The sequence below is a fragment of the Poecile atricapillus genome, chromosome 2 (genome assembly GCF_030490865.1).
Source record: "Poecile atricapillus isolate bPoeAtr1 chromosome 2, bPoeAtr1.hap1, whole genome shotgun sequence".
In the NCBI taxonomy this organism is placed as follows: domain Eukaryota; kingdom Metazoa; phylum Chordata; class Aves; order Passeriformes; family Paridae; genus Poecile; species Poecile atricapillus.
In genome coordinates this window covers 6,130,894-6,156,433 of record NC_081250.1, presented here as the reverse complement: position 1 = coordinate 6,156,433, position 25,540 = coordinate 6,130,894, and the positions used below count along the sequence as shown (strand labels likewise).

At 38.7% G+C, this 25,540-nt stretch overlaps 1 protein-coding gene across 2 annotated transcripts in view; it reads left to right on the top strand.

The window, feature by feature from the left end:
* Positions 1–25,540, top strand: part of XYLB (xylulokinase) — a 96,428-nt gene that overhangs the window by 20,249 nt on the left and 50,639 nt on the right. For both annotated transcript variants that reach the window (XM_058833119.1, XM_058833120.1), the window contains 12 exons: positions 251–331; positions 1,533–1,619; positions 2,772–2,900; positions 4,173–4,238; positions 6,962–7,034; positions 12,388–12,506; positions 13,652–13,733; positions 14,758–14,798; positions 15,205–15,320; positions 17,337–17,452; positions 19,740–19,813; positions 21,193–21,289. In XM_058833119.1, the coding sequence (XP_058689102.1) occupies positions 251–331; positions 1,533–1,619; positions 2,772–2,900; positions 4,173–4,238; positions 6,962–7,034; positions 12,388–12,506; positions 13,652–13,733; positions 14,758–14,798; positions 15,205–15,320; positions 17,337–17,452; positions 19,740–19,813; positions 21,193–21,289 (1,081 nt within the window). The remainder of the gene's footprint in view (positions 1–250; positions 332–1,532; positions 1,620–2,771; positions 2,901–4,172; positions 4,239–6,961; positions 7,035–12,387; positions 12,507–13,651; positions 13,734–14,757; positions 14,799–15,204; positions 15,321–17,336; positions 17,453–19,739; positions 19,814–21,192; positions 21,290–25,540) is intronic.

Sequence of the window (25,540 nt, the reverse complement as noted above, 5' to 3'; positions counted from 1 at the left end):
GATCTTTGTGATTCAGTTTCTTTAAAGATCTTATTTTTCCCGTGTGACTCAACTTTTCTTTTATGGACTCTCACTTAATAAATTAATTTATGCAGATTTTTGAGAAGTCCATAGTCATTAACTAATTTTTCATTATCTGCCAATGAACTCTTATCAGTGATGACATGAATTTACTGTTTAATTTCAGATTGTGAGTATGCATAATTTGATAGCTCATTACTGTCATTCGTGATTCTGTTTGTTGTTGTAGGCTCTGGATATGATCTTGGAAAAGATGAAGTCTTCAGGCTTTAACTTCTCTCAGATCAGAGCTTTGTCTGGTGCTGGCCAGGTTAGTTTGTACAGAAAAGTTCAGTTTCACTGTATTTATTTGACAAAGTATAAGGTAGAGTGATAAATTTAAGCAATTGTATGGCAGAAGACTGTAAAGGCATAAAATAAGACCTCAACTTCTACATAAGCATCCACAGACATTCCTCAGGGGAACCAGATACCTGAAGCACACACAACAATCACTAGAAGATTGTGGGAGTGGAGGATGAGGTTTATTGCTGTGCAAGTATTTAGATCAGCATAGTGCAGAACTGCTTGGCTTCACTTTGTTTTAATTCTTTGTTCATTTTGAATTTCAGTGGATCCAGGTGCTTGTGGAAAATGGGGTAGGAGAAACAGCAAGGAGCAGTTTGCTAAAAGCACAGTAACATGCTACTGAGCAGTTTTTTGTTGGCTAGGACAGGCATCTGCCCAGAAACAGCAAAAATTATGCAGAAATTACAAAAATGCTGTTGTGATTTAGCCTGTAGTGCATAATGCCTTTTTTCGAGATTTATAAAACCCACCCTGACTTTTAGTCAGTTAGCCAGTCTCCTCCTAGTACTCCAATGAATCAACAAAAGCTTTTAGAACTTTCACAGATGATATTCAGGGTGAAGACAGCACCAAAGCAATAGCTAATTCTGACGTGTGAGGTTTAGGTTATTCATCTTGATGTATCTGGGACTAATTAATCAAAACCCTTGCTTTTATCTCCATGTTTCATTGATTGCAGTTGAAAGTCTGAGCAAAGTGTCTGAAAATCAGAGCTGGTATTCTTCAGTGGAGCACAAGCTGGGGACTGCCAAGTAACCCCACCTTACTCCAGTGAAAAAAGGAAGCACATTTCCAGACTTCCCCTATTCCCTTTATTTTGCCTCCCTCCAGCAAGGGGGGCAGGCTTGTAATAGCACAGAACTAAACCTTGACTGTGGAGCCCTGGCTACAGCTCAAAGAACCCTCAAATAAGTATTTAATGCCATTAGTAGTACAATAATTGTTCCCACTAGAAAATTCTGTAGTTCAAAATAATGTTCTGGTTTAGTGTCTGTTTTACTCAGTCTTACATAAGAGTTTTTAATGAGACCCTTGATTTGAAATGGGCCATTTTTTGGTGCTAGTTTGGAGGAAGTTCTTTTGTTCCTTAGAGCGTAAGATCAGGGTATGAACTTTGAGGCTTGGGAGGGCATCTCCATCCCCTGTTTCTGTATTTCCTACAGCAACATGGGAGTGTGTACTGGAAAAAAGGAAGCATCCAGATTTTAAAGAATGCATCATCTGAACTGCCTTTACATCAATCACTAAAGGTAAGATGCACAAAAGCTCTGAAGGGAGGGCTACATTGTCCTTTTTCTGATCCTTACACATTGCTTTTCTTCTTCCTCTTATTTGGCTGGGCTGCAAGCCCCTCCAGCATAAATGAAATGTAGTAGTTGTTCCTTCAGTTGCAGGGCTTTTGACATTTTATTTTTTCCTGAATGACAGTATGTTCTGCTTTAAAAGCTTACAGGTGCCAGTGGGTATCCCCACAGAATCTTTCTGTGTCAAAGTGACAGTCTCTTTGATCTTCTAGAAAATGTAATATTTTTGTAAACAATGTCTAAAAATTTTACATTTTTAATATATTGATATTAACAAAAAAATTGTGGTGGAAAAGACCACACTGTACCTGAGTTTCCTTGGAGGATGTGCAAATGATTTAATAAGAAAATATATCTATTTTAAAAAGACCAGTTCACACTTACCTCTGAAAAATGTAAGTGTAATGTTGTGTGGACTTAAAATCCTAACCAAGTACCTTGTTGAACCTCAGCATTTTGTATGTGTCTGATTGCTGAGCTTTGAACACACACTTGACAAGCTGTTATTCAAAAAAAAAAGCCTGTGAGGACGTAGCTTTCTTCTGGAAGACCCTTTTTTCCTTACTTCAGGGTCAGAAGGGACAGATTTATGTTGAAAGGGAGACTTTTGTGTAACTGATGTGTTAAATCATTGGTTTTGTAACCATCTCATCTGTGCAAAACTCATGGAAATGGCATTAAAATGATGGAATGAATGGCATATGAAGCCTCAGTTGTATTTCCAGGTGGCTATGCATTAAAGACAAATGTGTCAGTAGAGCTGTAGGAAGATAATCTGATGGTTTGCAGAGTTCTAAAAGGGGCTGGGCTTTTGGCTGCCAGAGGATGTACTGAGACATCGTGCTGCAGGGTCTGTGAAGTGACAGCAGAAAAAGAATGTTGTTTCCCACTGATGTAAAATTTGGGCTGAACTTTTCATCACTGGCCAACATTCTACCCAATATCTGATATCTGATTTCTGTAATTGCTGAGAGAATGGCAGAAGGCACGTCAGAGAACTGAGCTGGGAGCTGATACGTAGGGCTGCTGTATTTTTATTGCTCTAGCAGGGACTTCTCAGAGATCAGACTTCCTAATAAAGGGTGTTCTTTATGACAGGGCTGTTTTTCAGTCAGTAACAGTCCCATCTGGATGGATTCCAGCACAGCCTCCCAGTGCAGAGCGCTGGAGAAAGCCATGGGGGGAGCCCAGCCCCTGGCGAGTGTCACTGGCTCCCGGGCCTATGAGGTAAGGAATGGATGGGGAGATTCCCAGCAGAATCTTTTGACAGAAACAATTCTATCCTCACAGGGAACTGCAGCAGGTAACCATCAGCCATTAACTATGAAAGACAGAGCTTTTGAAGAAACTCCAACTGTACTGTGCTTTGCATTAGTCTCACAATGGAAGATACTGAAATTTTATGGTGAAATGAACCAAACACTAGAAATTTTGAAGCAGGAGGCAGTTGGAGTGAGCATTTGGCCAGTGGTTTCCAAATACAATGTTGGGTGACCATGCTTAAAGTCTCAGGGCCTGGTTGTTCCCTGGGAACAGCTTGTGTAGCCACATTTCTATTGGGATGGAAACCCAGTTTGTGTTACAGGTTTGCTTAGGGTAAATCCTTCCACCTAGTTGTGCATCACTGCTCTGGGAAAATTCTGCAATTAAAATATTGGGCTTTTAATAGTCCCTGGAGGCTAACAAGCAGCTGTTGACCTAAGGGAAGTGATTAGGAAGTTTGGGACACTGTCAGAGGTACATTGTTACTTGTTTCCTCTGCCTGAGTCTTCCCTCCTTGTAACTGTGACAATGCCTTGTGGAGTGGGAGCAGGGCTGCTCTCCAGGCATCTCAGCACCTGGCTGCTCATACTCCTGGTTCGATAGAATAATGCTTTAACCTCCCAAACTGATGTTTCTGTTTCTGAATCATCATGCAAAGTTTATGGTTGCTGTTGAAATCAGACTTTGTGTACCACTAACAGTTTATATTTTACTTGTTAAATGTTAAGGTTTCAGTGCTAGAAGGTTTTTTTGATTTTTTGACATAGTACGTGGATGAAAAATAAATATTCTCACAGCTGTTTTTAGCCTGTGCTGGAGTTTCTGCTTTGAGTATGAAACTTCCTGCTTTAATTTCAATTCACCTGCCTCACAGGCAGGTACATAGATTGTGTAGCTTAAACCTTTTCAAGGATTTGAAGGCAGCATTTGAATTGTGCTGGTTCCTGTGCACAGAATAAGTGTGATTCATTCCATTGAACTGTCATTTCTGAAATGTAAATTATGGATAGTAATGCTTTTCCACATGCCTTTTTTTCAAAAGGTGAACAAAATTCTCATAATGAGACTATGTGTTATACCCTGTTTAGTGCAGATTGCCTGCTGTGCACTGACTTTCATCATGCATCAGGCAAATTAAATATCCAAAGTGCAATGTTCTGAACTCATTACACAGAGTTAATGATTATTGACTCCATTTAGGGTTTGTGTTTCTAAGCATTTGCATTTCTTTCTCAGCGTTTTACAGGAAACCAGATAGCAAAGATTTACAGCCAGAATCCTGAGGTCTACAAGCAAACTGAGGTTGGCTTAACTTCAATTCCCTTATTGGAAAACACAGTTGAAAATCTTTTAAAATTAATTTTGTACAGATGTTTTTACAGACCTTTTGCTAAAGATTATTCTGCTTCTTGTGTTTGAATTTAAGATGAAAATTGAATTTTTTATTTTTTAATTTTGTTAAATTATTAGTAGTTAGGGAGATAAAAATCAGACAGCAGTTCTACTTTGAGTGTTAGATTTCTCAAGCTGGTGAATAGAGCTTTAAACTGAAGTTCTTGGGGGAGGAGAACCTCAGACCAACCCACTCCTACTAGTTTGATGCCAGTACCAGAAAGAGATATACCCAAAGCCTGGAGAGGGATGCAAAGTCAGCAGGAGAGCAACTGAAGGACAGCAGCAGCCAGTAAAGTCACCTTCATTGGCAATCCAGATTAAATATCTGGGCAAACACACATGGCACAGGGAATAAACAGAAGTTAGAGGGTTATGATCCTTTTGGCATCATGGAGATGTGGTGGGATGCCTCCTGGAGTGTTGGAATGGAAGGATACAGGCTCTCCTAACCTGGTTAATATTCAAGGATCACCTTCTCCAAGCTCTGGAGTGATGCATCCTAACTAAGATTAAGTCAGGCAAAAACATCAGGAGGCCTGTGTGGATGAACAAATTGCTCCTGGACAGATTCAAACACAAAAAGGAAGCCTACGGTAGGTGGAAATAAAGGCAGTAGCCTGGCAGGAATACTGAGAGGTTGTTTGAGCAGTCAGGGATCAGGTTGGGAAAGCTAAAACCCTGACAAAATTAAATCTGACCAGAGACATCAAGGGCAACAAGAAAAGCATTTATAGGTATGTCAGTGGTAAAAGGAAGACTGTAAAATGTTGGCCCTCTCCAAAAGGAAATGGGAGACCTGGTTACCCAGGCTGTGAGGAAGGCCAGGCACTCAATGGCTTTTTTGCCTTGGTCTTCACTGGCAAGAGTTCCAGCCACATCACCTGTCACAGCAGGCAAAGACAGGGGTTGGGACAATTGAGAGCCACCCAGTGTAGGAGAAGATCAAGTTCAAGACCATCTAAGGAACCTGAAGATGTACAAGTCCATGGAACCTGATGAGATACTTCCATGGGTCCTGAGGAAACTGGTGGATGAAGTGGCTAAACCACTATCCATCATATTTGAGAAGTTGTGACAGTGTGGTGAAGTTCCCACTGACTGGAAAAGGAGAAACATAGACCCCTTTTGTACAAAGGGAAGTAAGTAAGGAAGTAAGGAAGACCTGGTTTTGTGTTCCTTCAGTTCTTGATAGCATTAATAATTTTTTTTTTTGTGTTTTATTTTTTTAAATCTCACCTCTGTATGAAGCAGTTCATTTCATGAGTCCATGGAACTGAGAACTGGTCAGACTGATTTCAGACCTTGGGGCCTGTTTGAACTGATGGCAAATTTTAGCAATAAAGCTTATGCAAGGTGTGTTCAAGCACAAAATATCTCTCTGCCAGAGCTGCTCTTGGGGACCCTCAAGGAGCACTTAACAGCTTGGCAGTCTCAATGACATGTGGAAGGTGGATGTTTTTGCTTCTGTAGGTCAGCTTGATAAACTGGCTGGCTGATTTACAGTTTAACTTCATCCTTTTTTCCTTCCATTTCAGGCAGCTACTACCCACTGGGGCACCACAGAAGGTAGCCTTTGTTATCTGAGCACAATGTGATATATTCTTGAGGAGAGATGCATGAAGACCAAGTGCATCATTAAATTTCCTGGCCATTACAATCACCTCTTAGAGCTCTAGCTATAGGCTGCCCTTGAATGCCGTGTGAAGCTGTGGCTTTGTGAACATTAATAAAAAACCTGTCACTTCTGGCTCACTCCACCAGTAGAGGTTTGATTCTGTTTAGTTATTGGGTGACAACCATATTTCTTCTGAGCAAGTCACAGCACAGAATGAGAAATTTGTCTGCTTTTGTGCTAGCTTCTTGGGAACAGACAATACTTGATCATGCAGAAAGCTGGTTAACTTCATGGTTCACACAGCAGATGTGAAGAGGAAGCAGGTTCATGGTGGATCAGTGTCTTGTGTCACATGGGGCATTTTTTGGCCAGCCCTACAGCTGGATTTCAGGCAGTTGGAGCATGCCCTGAGGCAGAGCTGCAGGCAGTGGCTCAGTTCAGAGCTGATTATTACCAGCTCCTGGGAGAAACTCCTGGGAGGTCTGGGGTCTCAGCTGGAAGGAAAGCAAGGGGTCATGAAGAGGTGCTAAAGGTGCTCTCAGAGCTTTGCCAGAGCTTCTAAAAGCTTACAGACCTGTGCTGTGGGTGGGGCAGAGCATGGTTCTGAGCATTTCCCCTGACATCAAGACACAGGTGGGTTTTTTCTTTTTTTTTTGCATGTGTGGTTTTTTTTTAGAAAGTATTTTTCTTTAAAAATGAGATTCTGTGATATACTGGAGTTGTGGATTCATGCTAACAGAATATGCAAACATACTAGGTGTGTTTTGCATGTTTCAGAAGGCAGAGCTATTAACAGCTTTTATCATGGGGTTACTTTCAGATTGATATGTGCTGTACTACTGTGATGGTCAGAGCTGAATAATCCTTCTAGGTGTATTTTTGAGTGCTTTCTGGGCCTGACCTTAGGCATCTATTAACATTTGCTGATTCCAATTACTTTATTTGCTTTCCACTTACTTTCTTTGAAGTGAATACTGATGTGACTCACTATTTCCCAATTTTTTTTCTTTTTCAGAGAATCTCTTTGGTTAGTAGCTTTGCAGCTTCCCTTTTCCTAGGAACTTATGCACCCATTGATTACAGTGATGGTAAGTGTGGGCTTTTTTCATAGTAACAGTTTAACAAGGAAATTTTTCTTTCCATCTCTGCATTACGTAGATGGGGGACAAGGTCTCTAGAATTTGTTTTCAATCTTTAAATTTTAATGACAAGTATATTACTTCTTTGGGTTTGTTGTTTGCTAGGCTTATCTATCCCCATCATACTGATTCCCACTTCCCATCAAATGGATCCACAGAAAAGCTTCCTAAATGTAATTATAGCTTTTTTCATTATTTTGTGATGTGTACAGGAGTGGTGAAAGATTGTTTAGAGGCATCAGAAAGTTGTGGAATATTAAACTAAACTTCAGGGTTCTGATATTTCTTTGGTTTTGCTGGTTTAGCTCAGAGATGCACAGGATGTGAACATGATGTATACTGTGATGATTTTTTTCCCCACCTAACTGGAGTGTGTATCTACAACAGAAATATATTTTCAAAATGAACCAGGAAGAAAAGCATAAATAAAGCAAAATGTACTAAACCCAGTTAAAAAAGAAATCTTCCATATATCTCCATTCATCATAACAAAGACAAAAAAGTGACAAGACTACTGTCTTTTCTGTTGTATATTATCTCAGTTATCCAGCTTTTAAATGACAATTTTAAATGGCAGTTACAAAGGAAAGCATTTTCCTGGGAGCTCTGCTGTTATTTCAAAATAGCTTTTCTGATTTCTGCTCTGAAACTAAGAGAAGATATATTTCAGAGCTGAAAGGTTAGATAACAAGGCTCTCTGTGGAATTTTTGCATTATAGAGACGTGGTTCACACCCATGTGTTAAAACCAATTCATTTTTTCTCCTTTGTTATTCCATCAAATCTTACAGGAAAAGACAAGACACATCAATTTTAGCTAATGGACAACTTACTTGCTATCAGAGCTTCCAGTTATACTCGAGACCTCAGAAATGGCAAAGCAATCCATGCTTATTTCATAACACTTGTGAGATTATTATATCTGTTTTCTGGTCCTGTCCTTTTAGCCAAGTATTTCCACAGCTGAATTTTATTTTTTTTTTGTGTATTACTGTCAACAATAACTCTTTGGAGATTTGTACTTTACTCCTCATCAGGTCCAAATACTGAGCACTTGAGCTGCTCAGCCACATATTGTATTTCAAAGAGAGATAGTGAGATCTTTAGGTGCTTTTTCTTATAAAGAAACATACTGATTTTTTTTATTTTTCAGTGAGAGTGAAGTGTTAATTTTGTTTTAAATGTTTAAAATTATAAGCATTTAAAGTATTTTCAATTTGCATTAATTTTTTTATTTTTTGATAATGTTACTTTACCTTTTCTGCTTGGAAGAAAGTGGAGGAAGGCCATTCTTCAATTTCAGAACATGAAAAAATGTTGGAAAACAAAGTATTTTAAAGTAAGAAAAATTAAAATTTCCTTAATTGGAAAATTTTCTTAGAAAATGAGTAACATTTTTCAAACAGCACCAGGAGAGCCTGTTCTGTTACACCTATGGATATTTAGAGAACCTGAATAAATGTTATGTGCTGTTCAGAGCATGTAAGATTATTAAATCTTTGTGTGAAAAAAAAAGATAAGAGAACTAAGCAGGATGTTACTGTTCTCTTTACAAGACAAAAGATTTTTTGGCATTGCAAGCTATATTTTGCTTCCTTCATTCCTTTCTTCTTAATATAATGGGAGAAAATTCTAATCCCAGTAATAAAATGTAAGTATAGTGGATCCAGTAGTTATTTGGATGCAGCTGAAAAACGTGTTTTCTTGTCATTTACAATTTCTTTCGATTCACTTGATCTTTTGCTTAGCACCTGTGCATTGTAGTTTAAAATGCATCTCTCAAAATAATATTCAGATAATAGACCTATTCTTCATTTCTGTAGGTTTAACTTCAGGTCATATTGTCTTTTAAAGACCCTGTCATATTGTTTAGCTCTACACAATAACTTATCTCTCTAAATTTGCAGGTCATTGTGGGAAATGTGCTATTCAGTTTCAGGATTTTTTCCTTTTCTTCTTAAAGGTCCAATCTTTTAAGGTTCAAATCACTTGTGAATGGCTGAGCACCCCGAGTGATTGATTTAAAAAACCTGAAATTACCTTCTAGTGGAATGAAGAATGATTTTCATTTATATTGTGCAGATGTTAAAAGTGAGATACGTCTGGGACCTAAAGAAGTTGAACACTTGGGGCATTGTTTCTTTTAGAAGACACCTTAAAGAACAGCAATTCAGCTCTTGACCTGCAGAAGCTTTATCTTTGGAAGTGCTTTTCTAAGAGCCTTAGGCAAATTGTAGCTTAGCATACTTGTTTTTTGTTGTTCTATCAAAAAAGGATGTTTTGGACTGAAGCCATTTCAAAAGGAGTGTGGTGGGCTGAATTTACTCCTCCTGTAGCTTGTGTGGTTACACTTCCCATGGCTTTGGCTCACTGAAAAGGCAATCCAGAGTGCTGTAATGCAGAAACAGATGCACTTACCTGTTCATAAACATGTGCAAATATTGATCTTTACTTTGTTGATTAATAAAACCAGTTAGTCTGCATCGTTGGGCCATTGTAATGGAAGTGTTTGTATTCTCCCCTTTCCCCCCTAAACGTTCAAGCACTCACACTTTTGTATTTGTAATAAATATTAGCAAGTCCTGATCACGCTCCTGGTCATTCTGTGCTAAAAGTTAGTGATGTTTGCAGTGAAATATGAAAATCTATTAATCCATGTTTTGAGCCTTTCCTCGGTTCTTACTGTGCTGTGGCCTTGGCTGTTGACCTTCACTGCTGATGGGATGATGAGTACAGGGGCTGCCTTTGATTTTTGTTTGTTTTCTCCCCTTACTCATCAGATTATTACTGATTTTGTATATTAAACTTTGTGAAGCAGATCAAGAGCAGAGGTGTTAGAGTTAGAAACTCTGTGTGCATCACTCCTCATATAATCAGAGGAGCATTCAACTCTGTTTTTTATTTTCCACTGACTAGAGATTCCCATGCCCACAGCTGGATAGGATGAATCCAGCTCAACAGATTAATAGTTCTTCTAAAACTGTTGTTTCACATTTTTTAAATGAGTTTCTGAGGCTGGGGCAAATTGCCTCATCTCTCTTTTCTCAGGGCACATGAAAGTCTTTGTGCCACTGCATCTGCCAGTTAATAAATTGAAGTTGTTTCTGTATAATGTAAACATTCAGTTATAAAGATTAGAGGCTTTTCTGCTTTAAGCAGGAAAGATTGAAGGCTGCCCTAATGTCTTGTAAAATTGCATTGGAGGATTCTGGTGAAATGTTTCTTTGGGCTTGTGAGGTATGGACCAAGAAAGATTAAAAAAAAACCAAACCAATAAAAAAATGCAGAAAACAACAAAGCCAACCTTTCTGTAGAAAATTCCTGTGAATTTAAAGATTCTGTTCCTCACTTCTTTAGTTTAGGGAAGAAGTTTTTGGCCTTTTAAATCATGGTCTTTTCCAGGAAAATCTGTGGATATGTGTGTTTCCTTGTAGAAAGCCCTGTTATGCCTGAGAGCATGGGACATGTGGCTGCTCACACCCTCCGCCTCTGAAAAGTGCAGGTGGTGACTCTGGGCTGAGTTTGCTTTGTCAGGACACAGTTTATCCTGGGAAGGAGGAGGTGGCTGGATTTAAAAGTGATCTCTCATAGGGAACTGAGATAAGATGGAGTAAATCTTGCCATCTTTCCTTTTCTGGGTGTGTAGTGGTGATTTCGACGGCAGAAAAGGGATTTGCATCCTTTGCCTGTGGGAGGATTGTTGCACTTCATGCTCTGTCAAATTCCTGCTGTTGCATCAAAGGGCAAATATGTTAAGTGTGTTTAATTTGCCTGAAATGGGATTGATTGAGTTGGATAAAATTAATTCTGTTTTTATGTTATTAATCCAAATATCCTGCTGTTTGGCTTGAGTTTTTCCAGTGTCTCAGCTCGAGTGTGCAGCACTTTCTGTTTATAACACCGTGTGGAGCACTAGGTCCAGACCACACTGGTGGCACTTGGGATTGTACCGATAAATATAAAGTTTGTTTATAAATGCTATTAAACCCATTTTTAAGCCTGTATGAAAAACTCTGCTGGGAGTTGGTAGGGTGAGCTCATTTGTGCTTGTGTAACCAGCAGCAAAGTGTGTGTGGAGTGTGTTAAAGGCCCTTTCTCAGTGTAGAAGCACTGCTGGAGTCTTGTGATGTGCTGTCTGGGGCTTGAATCCTTTTCTTCCTCTGCATCCTAGCACTGCAAGCAAAGTCCTGTTCCACAGGCACTGCATGGGGCATCAACTTCACTATCTTTATGATTTAAAAAGCTTAAAAATGTACTGAATGAAAAGAAATACCAGTTTTTTCACTGTGCTCAACTGATGATGTGACTGTGTTTCTGAGATAAATAAATTGTGGGACAAACAGTATTTGAAATAAAACTCAAATAAAACTAAATCTAGAGTAAGACTACTATGTCCCTGAGCAGCACTAACCAAAAAAAATACAGATTTTGAAGTCTAATGAAATGTGCAATTAAAGGCATCTTAGAATCAGAAGCCAGGGGTATGGAATGCTCAGTAGGTTGTATAGATTTGGCCACTAATCAACTTCAATTAACTTTTAAACAAGCAATAAAGCAGTGAGGAAAGAGCAATGAGAATCCAAACCAAAATTGCACAGGCCTTTTTCAGATCTACTGATAGTTCTGGTGAGAAAACAGGTGACCAAATCAGTTATTTAGTTTTTTTGCATCCTGTTAATCAGTTCACAGAACCTGGCCTTCAGAGGTTTGCACACTCGCAGGTGTTGCAGATTTCAGTTGGGCTGCTCATCATTCCTGAAAATCATGGCTTTGGTATTCAAAACTGGATACCAAATTATCCTCAAAATTAGAAGGTTTATTTGAAAAGTTGAAAAGGGAAACATTGATACGGAGAAAAATTAGTCAGTGTGGATTTAGATGCTCATAGGATACTCTGCTCAAAAGTAGGAGTAATGTAAAGCCATCCCAGTGAGGGGGGAAATTATTCACTTTTAGGTCTCTGCTGAGCACAGCACATCTTCAAGACATTGCCCTTCACCTTGAGTTACTTGTATGAAGTCCTCTTCTAGAGTGGGAGATTTGGGGGGGAGCTGATGGGGATGATATTCTTATTATTACTCATAATTTGTGAATGACTGAATTTCCTAGTGCACTGTACATCAGAGAAGCATTTTCTGCTACTTTTGCAGGTGAAAGCTCTCCAGAGGCTAAATTATCAGTATCCTTTATTCTTAGAAGAGCTGAAACCATCCTCTTCAAATGTGAAACATCTGTAAATTTTTCTGTTGTTGGATTTGTCTTTGCTTAACCCTATGCACTTCCTCTTTTGATCTGTCTTGTAGGTTCTGGTATGAACTTGCTGCAGATTTGGGAAAAGGCATGGTCAAAGTCCTGCCTTGATGCTTGTGCCCCTGGATTAGAGGAGAGGCTAGGCTGTCCTGTGCCATCCCACTCAGTCCTGGTATGTGCCTGGCCAGAAGAGTTGTAAATAACAACTGGGGCTTTTCTGGGAGTGTGCTAATGGCATTTGGAGTGCATTTATGTGTGCAGTGCTGCTGGTTTAGTATTTCCAGCTGTGTTCTGAAGGTGTTCTTCAGAGCAAATACAGACATCTTTGGAGACTGACACCCATCATAGCTTTGGTCTCCTTGGATTCTTGCATGCCCTGGGCTGTGTGAGAGACTTTTTTGGTAGATGCTCCAATGATAAGAATTTTTGGGGTCCTCTCCCATGCCTCAGAGCACCTGGTCACTGCAGAGCTGCACATGGGTGTTTATTGCTGCAGAAACAGAACCCAACATTTGCATTTCTCAACAGAGATCTTGTTTTAAGCTGTTTGTAGAGTTAATGAGGTAATCTTTGTGAATAATTTGGGATATTTAAAGCTCCTCAGTTCACGTAGCATAATGGGGAAATCAAATCAAGCCTCACATCTCCTGAGTAAATGAGTTTAATCTTCCTACCCAGCACAAAACCAGCTATTCTTTAGCTGTACACATGTGAGGCAGTGGAGATACCCATCACCTGAGCCCTCTGAATTCACTGCTGATCTGTCATGGAGAGGAACATATAAAAAAATCCTCATAGATGTCCTTGTATTTTTTATGGATAGTTTTCCTCTGTTTTTTTTCTCTTTGGCTATCAAATGTGGCTTAAAAGAATACAGTTCTTGACCTCTAAAATAATAAGGGTCATATTCCAGCATTTGATGCTGTGATGTATATTAATGTTGTGTTTCCTCTTATGTTTGCATTGAATTTCTAATTTGTAGCTATTAATATTCATGTATATGTGCAAAACAGATAGATGTGTTTATGTTACTTGATGTGAATAACCGAAGAAAGACCCAAAGCTAAAATGCTGCTATTTACTAGCCTATTTCCAAATCTAATCTGAGGATATTTCTGTGAGGTTCTCAACAACTACAACAAAAAAAAGTGCATTAAAATTTTTTAAAATATTCATTTATACCTTAAATGTTCAGAAATTATTCTTGTAGCTGCTCTAGGGTTTTTCAGTTCTGTGTTACAATACAGTATGTCATATATTGCAAGACTGCATTCCATTTGTTTTGAGTTTTTTCCCTCTCTTTCTTTCTTTCCTTAGGGGCCCATTTCTCCATATTATAGTCAGCGTTATGGGTTTAGCCCAGACTGTAAAATAGTAGCATTTACAGGAGACAATCCAGGTGAGATGATTAACTGTGCAAGATTCAGTGGATATGATTATGTATGTACTGAAATTCTAAATCTATCTTACTGGTTCTCAGGTGCTGTCTATAAAATGAAAGAATATTGCTTTTATCAGCATTAATTCCTCTTTCCAACACCCTTCCATCACCAGTTCTTCTGAGATAGAGTTATCTTGGATAGGCTGTTTATGACAAATTAATTCTCTTTTGCCAAGTAATCAGAGGTGAATTCATTTGCCTCTTGATAGCTTCAGTTTTTTGTTCACCTGCCTATGAGAAATTATCCCTACTATGAACTGCTAACATTTTCCCTTAGAAAATATGAACTTTAAAAAATGCTCTTGTATCTTCTCAGATAAAAATTTGGAGATGGACCTCATTGGCTTTCTCTACGAATTAGAGGTGTCCTTTCATCAGACTGAGAGATCTCAGTACTAGGGAAGGTGTTAATTTAGGGTCAGCTTTTTGAATCCTGGAGACTGTTTCAGTGTAAAGCAAACATTTATGTTTCTAAAGGCTGTGAAAATAAAATACTTCCATTATTACAGTAGCTTTTGCAGGTTTGATTCATGATAGAAGCTTCATTATGATATATTTTACATTCTTATTCTGGGAGTTGGGTAAACTCTGCATTTCCCAAAAGTCAAATTTTTTCTTCTAGAGACCCAAATTCAACTTAGTCCAATAAATATGTGATTAATCTGATAGAAGTGGGAATGTTCCTCCTTTAAAGTGTGTTGTTAACCAAGGGTCCACTGTATATAAAACCTGAATACATAAACCATTAGAAAAATCATGCTGTTCTGTAGTCCTTTGTCTTGAGCATTTTGATTTTATTAAAAATCCCTCCCTCACCCAAATGCTTTGCCCATCTGGTGGATAGCCCAAGGCCATCAGGAGCACATTTGCCATTTATATTGTACTTTGAGATGGTGTTTGTAATGTCCTATGGTGTCTTGGACAACAGTCTGTAATTGAGTCAAAGAGCCACCTTTGTACCTGATATTCTTTTTGCTTTCAGCATCACTGGCAGGGATGAGACTTCAAGAAGGAGACATTGCAGTAAGTCAAAACACTCTCCTGAAAACTGTCCGTGTCCTTGGATGCTTGAAATACTTGAAATATAAATAGCTTCAGGTTGCCAGTTATATGTACCTGCTAGTGTTGATTTGCTTATTGGATTTATGTTTGTTCTATTTCTATCAATCTGTAAGCTGCCTGAAAGATTTTAAGTAAACTCTTGTGACTATTTTTAACTAATACTCCAGACATTAAAACCCAAGTCTCCATCTAGTATGTATTTCACTGGCATGACAGCCTAAGTCAGAGCTAGCTTCAACACAAATCCAATTGACTTAATGTGTAATTTAAAAACAATTAGTGGTAATAACAAATGGTTTTAATTTAATTTCTGTATTGCTTTCCGTGAACATTGTGATAAGGCTTCAATTATTTTTTTCCCCTCCAGATTAGCCTTGGCACAAGTGACACATTGTTCCTTTGGATCCAAGAGCCAACTCCTGCCTTAGAAGGTCATATCCTCTGCAATCCTGTTGATTCTCAAACATATATGGCACTTTTATGGTAATATAATTTATTTTTTTTTACGTCTGGGATCGATAACATATATTTCTGTGCCTGTGTTAGTGCTTTTTATTTCTTTTGTGAAATGATAATGAATAGAACATTCAGCATTCTCTACGGTATATGGCAATCTACTGCTGAAACATTTCCATCAACATTATAGCATTCCTATTGTTTAATTTGAGGAACTGAAACTGCAGAGTTGTGGGGGATAAATTCTCATGGCAATAAAAGCTGAAATTATTTCGGCATACAGATAGAGCCTGTTCACTGTGTGTATCTCAGGTAATGCATTTAATGTACAGGAATAGCAAACCTGTATGACAGGATGTGAGATGTGTGAAGCCTCACCAGGCTGTGCAACTTCTGTGCTCCTCTAGTGGTCCAGCAGGGTCATAATGGAGTAGGTGAAGATTCCCTTTGCAGAGAGGAGTGTAAACAGTGCTGTTCAGGGGTGTATTAGGGCTGTGCTTGAGGAAAATATTGAGCTCTCAAGAAACCCAGCTGGGAAGATGATCCTCCTGGTAGCTTTTGGCTGCTGTGATTTGGGAATTGTTTGGCCCCTTGCCAGCCAAGCTGGTGGACTGGAGCTGTGTTTGCCCTCACTGAACCACTGTATTCTGGATTAAAATTTCCAGTCCAGGTCATAGTGTTTTGGAAAATATTTGTAAGTAATATACAGATAAATTTTGTGTCTAAATCCCTTGGATTGTATATGCTTGAAACTCAGAACTTCAGCAATGCTCAAGTCTGCTCTGGAGCTGTCGTGTTGAATCCCACCTGTACAGTAGTAGATGACAGTGGGAACAGTGTTCATGAAGTTGAGTTCAAAAAAATGATGTCAATTGCCAGATACTGAATTTTATTTAGTGATTTCCCAGCAGGTTTTGTTTGTTTTGTTTTGTTTTGTGGGGTTTTTCTTGTTTGTTTGTTTGCTTTTGTTTTTAACTTATATTTGAGTTTTTCTTCTACTTGATGTTTTCTTTACTTTTGCTGTGTAAAAGAGCTATATAAACAACCTGTTCATAATAGGAAAGCAGATACTGAGGTATTTTTCTGAATAAATGTTTCACTGCTGTTCTTTCACTGCAGCCTAACATGTGGTTTGGTGGTGGCCTTGGAAGTGCTGAGTTAATCCTTCCTGTTCCTCCTGTTTAGTCATTTCTGAGCTGACACTGCCCCTTTGGCACCAAGGCCTCTTTATTTCTGGAGTATTAGAGTTAATAGGGGACTCTCACTTGAAAAAAAATGCCTGATATACCAGACAGGGTATTTGTATAGAAAACACAAATAACTTCAGTTGGTGCTACTGAGCAAGTTCAATGATTTCCTTCCCCTAATTTTTGATATTTCTGTGCCTCTCCTGCTGAGTTGCTCTGATAACTCTGTGCTGGAGAGTGTTCAGACTGCTTTCCCCTGGATAAAAGTCCAGTGCTTGCAGTATTTTGCAGGAGTGTGATATTCACAAAGAAGGTGACAGCATGAGGTGTGCAAAGACCATAAAAAATGAAGAGATGCATATTTTACTGCATGGTTTGTTTACTGGCTGTGGTGCTTTCCTTTGCCAGATCCTGGCACAGAACCAGACCTCATAAGCCTTGTTGGACCTAAGCTGGTTTCATGCAGGTACCATGGTCCTGAAATCATAAATGCAACGTGGAGACACTCCTGCTGCTCCTTGCAGAGTCATCTCAGAGTGAGTGGTGGCAGGGCACTTCTCTGAGGAGATGTCTCAGCTGTTCAGAGCTAGCCTGGGTTTGGCATGGCCTGCCAGCCTGGGTCTAATCCCACTCACTGGAGAAATGACTCTGCAATGTGTTCCCCAGCACCTCCTCTAAAAGTTTTCTCTTATCTTGCTCATCTTTCTCTATCTCTTTCCATGATGAAGTGATTATATCTTTTAACTTGGCCAGCTTTATTTGGCTGATAAACAATAGCAAGTAAAGGAACAAAATGCTTTAAAAATCTGGAGCTAAACATTTTGGAAAATGCATATGGTGTGTTTGTGTGTTTCAGTTTTAAGAATGGCTCTCTGATGAGAGAGAGGATCAGAGATGAATGTGCTTCAGGCTCCTGGGATGAATTCTCCAAAGCCTTATCATCAACTGCTGCTGGAAACAGTGGAAACTTGGGTATGAACCTTAGCAGGGCAGGGACTGTGAGGGCTTGCTTAGGCACATACTGCAGTGGGTGTTGTACCTGCTTTACTTGGGTCATCATAAAGGTCAAGAATTAAGTTAACTGGAGCAAGAGAAATTCCTGATGTGTACTTGGAAATGCTGTGTTGACAGCCTAAGTGTCATCACAGTGTTTTCCTTGAATATTCACTGAGTAAGAAAATCATATTTATGGATCTCCTTTGGTCGTTGGAAGGGTTTTAGTAACATCTTAACTGTAGAATGTTTAAAACTAGTAATTTCTGAAGGAGGCTTTCATTAAAGTTTATTTCTTTTTCTGAAGACTCAAACCAAGTGAATGAAGTAGCTCCATATTATTTCTTTCTCAGTCATTACTCTAGAATCTTGCTCATGCGTGTGTACAAAGCAATGATGTCAAGGGATGCCCTTATTTCCTGCATTTTCCCCAGTGTGTGTCACAGAATAATTTCATCCCTCTTTTTTCCCCCCTGTTATGGTTAGTGAATGAAATGTAACCAAATTCTGATGGTGGAAATATTTTAAAAATACTATTAAACTCATAGATTTGAAATTTTACATTATTTTCTCTCCCACAGTTTAACATTTTACAAGTCTAATATGTAGATCTGAAATAAGCTGTTGAAAAGTGAGCACATGTCTAATCAAGATTAAAATGGATCCATTGCAGAGCAGGGTTTGAAATCATCACCATCATCTCAGGTGTGAATTGATATGAGTAAAATTAATGTAAAATTATAGGCAGCAAAGTTTTTAAATGTAGATATTTAAGCTATGGAAGACTTCACTCCTTAGCAAAGTGAATTTAAGATAGGGCCTCTTGACACTGTGAGATTAGATTTTTCATTTTTAGAAGCTGTGTTATGTTGTCTGTCAAATCCAGTCTCTGTGGGGTATTAAAATGACCGGGAATCTCTTTTCACTAGAAGACAAATCAATTCTAGTGTTTTAGAAAATGGGCAGAAATTATTCTAAAACCCCAAAGACAGCCAGTTTAGACAATATTAAAAAAATTGGAAGTTGATGAAAATATTTTTACTGAACCAGGACAGTGCCTTAAAGTTTTAAAGTTTGTGTTATAGTATATTCACTTGAATATCTAACCCCTCTATAAAATGGGTGTTTGATGGAAATCATCCTCAATAGTCTATATACTAGAATTACCTCTGGGTATATATATAAAAATGCAGTAATCTCCATAATTTGGGTGTGTGGGGGAAACAAAGCAAAGCCATAGCTGGTTAAATGCCCCCCTTTTTACTCCTTGCTCCCTGTTGTGTGGGGAGGTGCCTCTGCAGAGGTTTGGAGGTCAGGGTTGGAAGGTTGGGATGTGCATCCCCTGGCAGGGCCTGCAGGTCTGTGACACACAGAGCTGCTTACTGGCAACTTTGCAGAATGTTTAACCAGAAAGGTTATGTGTGCTAAAGCACAATATTATTTTGGATTTTATTTTGCCGGTAATCACAGGTCTGATAGGGGAGCACAGTTTTGCTCTAACAAGGTTAGAACCACAAAAACTCCCCTTAGTTTGTTAACTATTCTGTTCAGTTTTTCTGTCCTCGTTTTTTCTGGTCTCCTTTCTTGAATATCTTTTCTGACCAACCCAGAGGAATCTTTGTCTAGCTGTCTACAAAGCATTATAGCATTTGCTCAGATCTCATCAAAACTATTCAGAGACCAGCTCTGCTTCATGACTTAAAATATCTGATGTTCTGTAATAAGCTCATGAAATTTAATCCAGGGTATGAAATGTTTCAATATTCCTGTACTCTTCTCACCAACTTGCCATTTTTTCTGTGTGTGCTTGGTTTTTTTATCTCCTTTCATGCTTACATATTACCTACTCAGACTATTTCTTGTATGTGCTATGTATTATCTGTGTTACTTGCAAATGTGTGTATTGTGGTGGATGTATCCTCTTCTGTAGGCTTGGTGTTTATTACATCATTCAGCATGTTGAAGGTCCACATTTTATAAACTGAGAGAATCATAGGATTATAGAATATCCTGAGTTGGAAGGGACCCACTGGGATCATTAAAGTCCAGCTCTTCACAGGAGAGCCCCAAGAACCCCACCACATGGCTCAGAACATTGTTAAGAAGTTGATGTGTGGACTGAAATTAGTAAAGAACCAGGCTGTGTGGTGACTCATCTGTCCAAATACATGATAAACATCTATTAGCATTTTAGCTGTGTGCAAAAATAAGATTCAACTTTGGGCCTGGGAGCAAACATGACATTCTTTAATGTTCCTTGATACAGGTTTCTACTTTGATGTGATGGAAATTACTCCTGAAGCAGTTGGGATTCACAGATTCAACAGAGACAACCAAAAGGTAGTAATAATCTGGTTAATATCTCAAACTTTGAAGGAGTGCTGTCAAGGCTTCAAATCTTTGCTATTATATATATATATATTTCTTTCTGTCTGAAATACTTGCTTTCCAGTTTCATTTATTAATGCAAGTCCCTGGGATGATTTTCATAAGGAAGTATTTGGTCTGTAGCTTGAGAGCATCTACAGAGCAATGTCTGAACCAGAACTTATATGGTATTTTTTAATGATATACTTTCTTTACTGGAAAATTTGGATTTGCTGAAACCAACACTGTCTTTGAGACAGGATTTACTTTAAGCTCACTGAGAACTTAGTACATGCACATGACTTAGTCCTTGTTTTTTAAGTTTTTAGACACATAGATAAGGGTGTGTTGAAACTTTGGGCTGTAGTATTTTGTCTATATATGTAGTGTGGGAACTAAAAACCTCATTTTGCTGTCCTGCATGACTTGGAGTAACCTACAAGCCACATAGTGGTATGTAAGTAAGCACAGGCTCAAGTCCAAGTGGAATGAAGTAGAAATTAAGTTGTAGGAAGTTCTTTGTATCTTTTTCCCTTTTTTTTTTTTTTTTTTTTTGAGGAATGGATGGAATGGATGTTGTTTAAATGCCTGGCTTTCTGGGTGGTACTGAAACTCAGGAGATGCCTTTGATCAATCATGACTCCCAGTCGATTAGACCCCACGTAGGTGAACAGAGATTGATGCTATCTGGTGTTTGCAGTGCAGCTCTACTCTCTTAAGTGTTGGCTGTTAACTGAATGCTTAATCACTTCTAGCTGTTACACAAATGTGGGCACTTACTGCAGTGCATGGAGAAACTCAACTTCCTGTGAAGGATTCCTTCTACTTGTTTGCAGTTCAATGTTCTCTTGCTTCTGTTGCCTGTCTCATTGATGAAAGGACAGAAAAATGTTATAGATAAAAGCTAAATAAATTAATGAAAAGATTACATGGTTTCACTTTTGTGCAGACAGAAACAGATTTAAACTCCCGTGACATTGCTTAATTCATCTGAATTTTATCTAATTGCTTTTATTTTTGAGATATTGATTCCTAAGCCGCTCTTGGTGATGGGAAATGCTTAGGGAAAAGTTTGCAGCTTGCCTTAAACTTCTTCCCATTGTGCATCAACTTTAGGTTTGATGTGTTTGCCAACAGCATTGAGGATATGGCTTGAGTTCTCTGTCATGAGTCTTTAGGTCCATCTTGCGTGCATGAGTGAAGAACTGGTCCTAGATGAGAGAAGACTTCAGGGTGAAGGCAAAGATAATCAATTGTCTTGTCAATAAATCTGTCTTGTGTTTTTAACCACCCTGTAGCTTGGCCCTGTATGCTGGGTATGGTGTTGTTAATTCATTCCCTCTTTGGTGCAGGTTTCAAGCTTTCCAAAGGAAGTAGAAATACGAGCATTGATTGAAGGGCAGTTCATGGCCAAGAGGATTCATGCTGAAAAGCTGGGATATAAAGTCTGTAAGTAGGATGAGAGCTAATGGCACTAGAAACCAAAGGCAGTAATGTCTGTACTGTGATTCCTGTCCTGCCTGATGGATACAGAAACTGGTATGAGTTATGAATTTGGTCTTTTGGAAAAACTATTGATGCTGTGTTGGGTGCAAGTTTTTGCAGATGTTAACATTAGAAGGACCAAGGAGGCTTAACTTTAAGAAGACTTCTTTTTCAAGTATTCTTGCTGTTTCATTGTTTCTGAGCTTCATTGTCCATTTTTAAAGAGCTTGGCCTTCAATAGCTTGTTAGTGAAAAGGAGACCAGCCTTCTGCCTGAAGCACAAGATTGTAACTCAGAAAATCTGAAATCTATGTTCAGTTCTTGGATCTGCCATAAGCTGGTCACGTACCTCTTTACCTCAGTTTTCTATTAATAAGGCAGAAGCCCTTTCTCTGTCTTGTGATTTAGAAAGTGAGAGATCCGGCTTCCTAGATATACATGGTATTTCTTGATATTATATGGTATTATTACTGATGTTATGATATTTATTTATTTATGATATCCTGTTAATGATATTAATAGTTTTTAGCACATTGGAACAGCAAAGTCAGCCAGTATTTTACCTAGAGGAGTAGGTTCATCTCATTACTAGGTGTATACTTCTACAAAAATAATACAGGCAAGCCTGTAAGATTTTTATTGACGTTTTCTGTCAGTGTATCAGCCAGTGGTACCTTAAACATACTGAATTAACTCTTCTGGAAGATTTTTAATACATATTCTATTTTTAAAAGTCATATTATTTTTATTTACATCCTGACCTCCTTCTTCACGAGTCATTGTTTGACTCCTACCCTCAGGCTTTTATCAATAATCATGAAGGACAGAATATTTTTATTGTTTATTTTTAAGAGAGAACTCCAGGAGTTGAAAGTTGAGAAAATGCTGAGATGCTGGAACAAATCACAAGGCTTGACAACACCACCTCATAAATTTACGCTGTAAAGGTTTCTGTGTTATATATTTTCTTATATAGTTGAAACTGTATTTATTTGTAGAGGTTATTTATGGAGACAGGCAGAATTTCAAATAGACTGTGTTTAAAATACCTGTTTATCCTTCATTCTTAGATTCTGCTGCACCAGAATCTTGGCTTATGTAGCCTAGAAAGCTCATGGCTGAGGACACTTTTGCACTCTGTAAATGTCAGGGGTTAGACAAGCACCAGAGTGTGAGAAGAACTATTTGAGAAATCAGACAATCCTGACACAGGAACAAATGGGGATAAATTATCTGTAAATACATTTAGGCTGAGTAGTACAGCCAAAAATTCAAATAGTTTTAGGATGTGGCTTAATAAGCTTTAAGAATTCATTAGTATTTTTTTAAACACTGTAGATGCCTACAATGAAAAGAAGACAGGTGTGATTAGATTATATTCCCATGGATTCCTTAGAATATTGTATACATTTGTTTTGTTGCATCCCTAGGGCCTTTTAGATATTTGGTAGCTTAACAGATGAGTTACTTTAAAAAAGAACTGCTGTACATTGTGTAGGCTGTGTGCATCTCCCACTTCTGCTTAGTGGTATTATTTAAATGTCATACTCTGTTGTTTGTGTAGTGATGGCAGGCTCACATCTGCATTTGCTGTGTGACAGCTCTGAAAACAGGGTGTGTTCTCAATGTGTTTCAGGGTATGGATGAACATTGTGGGAATTACTCCAGCATTGCCAGACTTTCTCTTGTTTAATAGCTGCTGTTTTTCAGGCTGCTTTTTTTTATTTATTTATTTTTTTTTCCTTTTAATGTGATTTAAAAGCTTATTTATATTTTGGATTAAATATGCAGTCAGGACCCTTGTGTTTATTCAATTCCTTTTAGGCCTCGCCTACATGGGGGATTTACTTTGATATTTCCAGGAATCAAGCTGATTTACATTCAGAAATATAATCACAGCAGGGTAAATCTTGGCTTCTTTTTTTCTTATTGCTGTTGTTTGCACTGATGGGAGAATACAGTAGGAAGTGCTCACAAGATCTGGAAGGTTCTGTGATGACACCTAATAAATCAGTGTGTAAGAGAAATGTACGTGACACGGTCAGTCACAATAAATGCCTCACTGGGGTGCCCTGAGGTTTGTGTGGTGCTGTCACAGTGGTGCCTATGAGTCAGAAACCTGGCTAAGAATTTCCCTAGCTCTGGCACCAAGGTGCTGGAAAATGATTTTGGCAGCTATGAACCTGCCTCTCTGTTCTTGGGCCAAATGCAGTTTGGATGGCTGTAATCAGAAAAGCAACAGCGTACGTGAGAGAGAATTTTGGAAAAATAAACAAATAAAAACCTGCCATATAGAGTTCTTGGTTATGCACTGTGAACATGACAAACATTAGATAATCCCTTAGAATTAGCTTCCAGTTAATGAATATATTATCTTGCAAGGAGCAGTATTTTGAATCCTCAGTCTAGCTGGTGCTGTGGGAAGGAGTGCAATGATGCTGAAAGAGCTTTTTATATGTGAGGTTTTGTTCCCAGTTGGATGTGTCCGGCACACTATAGATCTTATATAAATTACAAATAATAGTTTAAAATACCCTCTAAAAAAGCTCCTCAGGTGCTGTTTGTGCTGCCTTTGACATGAGCTCAGATTTCAGTGAGGCTTTGGAGCCAGTAGAGGGCAGGGGATTCTGTCTCATGAATTTTGTCTCTGAGGCTGGGACGTGTCAGCCTTATTCTGAAAATGGCACACAGTCACCAGATGATCCTTAGGAGAAAGGTTAAACCTTATATTAATTGTGATTTAAGGGCTTTCAAAGTGTGTGTCACCGTGTTCTAATTGCTCTAATCTTTCTCAATCAGGTTTCAGAGGAAATCATTCAGTAACACCCTGTATCCTGTTTTGCTTATGTGCTTAAGGGCTGGACTGAGTGTTGAATCTAGAAACAAACAAGTGAAGTTTGGTCTGTCCCTTTTGTTTACATCCTCCCATTCAGAGATTCATGAAGATAAGGTGAAGGTTTGCTGTACTGCCTTTATTTTCCTGAATTTTGATTGTATCATAAACACATTCTATTTTTTCACTTCCTTTTACTGCTTACAGCCATCCCCCTTGGAAAGCCAAGCTCACAACTGGAGATCAGAGGCTGGACTCACAGCCATTCTTACTGCATGGTTATGGGTGTCTCTGAAGTCAAAACCATGGTAACTTTGTGGAGAAAAGACAGTGTCTGCAGCTCAGTGACACAGGTGATCACAGCAGCTATAAATCTGTCAGTGGTACACACTGATCTGCCAGAATGTACTTCAATAATCTTGATGATCACTTCAGAGCTGCTCCTATTCCAGACCAAGCAATCCTAAAATTCATCCTAAAATTGCCACTGACTGGAGAATGTTGCCATGGTCCTTGCTTGGACCTAGTGAGGCGGTCCTGGTGAAGACCCACAAAACAAATTAATTTTGGGAGCAAAATCTATTCCCCATCTTACTGACAGGTGAAGTAAATATGCCATGATGTATGTCACACATGCTGAAGAAAAATAGCACACAGATAGGGTTTCTGTGTTGATCACACATGTAGTCAATAGATATTTAAATTATATTCTGATCTAAAGTGTAGAACCTTAATGTCAATGGTAACCTGAGCCCTGAGTCAATACATGTTGGGTCAGGAGTGTGCTAGAGTTGTGTTTATTAAGCTTTTGTGTCACTGCAGCAGCAATTAATAAATCCTGCCATGTAGGAAGGCTGTTATCTGGGATGGGGTCTGTGTTGAAACTACTAACTTTGGACAGGGCTTTCTGTGCCTATCAGTGAGTTCATAATACTCCAATTCCCAATGTGCTGTTCTGTCACCTTTATACCTTTAGGAATCTGATTCTGCCACCTGTCATCAGCAGGGGCAGGTGGATAGAAGGTGCCACATTTTATGAGTGCAGGCTTTGTCCATAAAACCCTGTGTCTGTGATTATTGTGTTATTTATAGTTTCTTACATACATAAATCCATCACTCACAAATAATGTTGGTGCCTTGAATCCTAGTGACTGTATTGGTGCTCAAGTGCTGGCTAGGGTGACACTGACATGCCTGGGGCTTTGCACTGCTGTAAGAATGAGCTGATTTTTTTTCAGTGGGGTCCATTCTTGAAAAAAATAGCAGTCCTGCAGTGCTAAGGAGAAAAACAGGAATGTCAGAGCATGCTGGCCTGATTTCTCAGTGATTAGAGGTGGGATTTACATTTCTGAGGAACTTTCAGCTTAAGATTATGAGGGCAA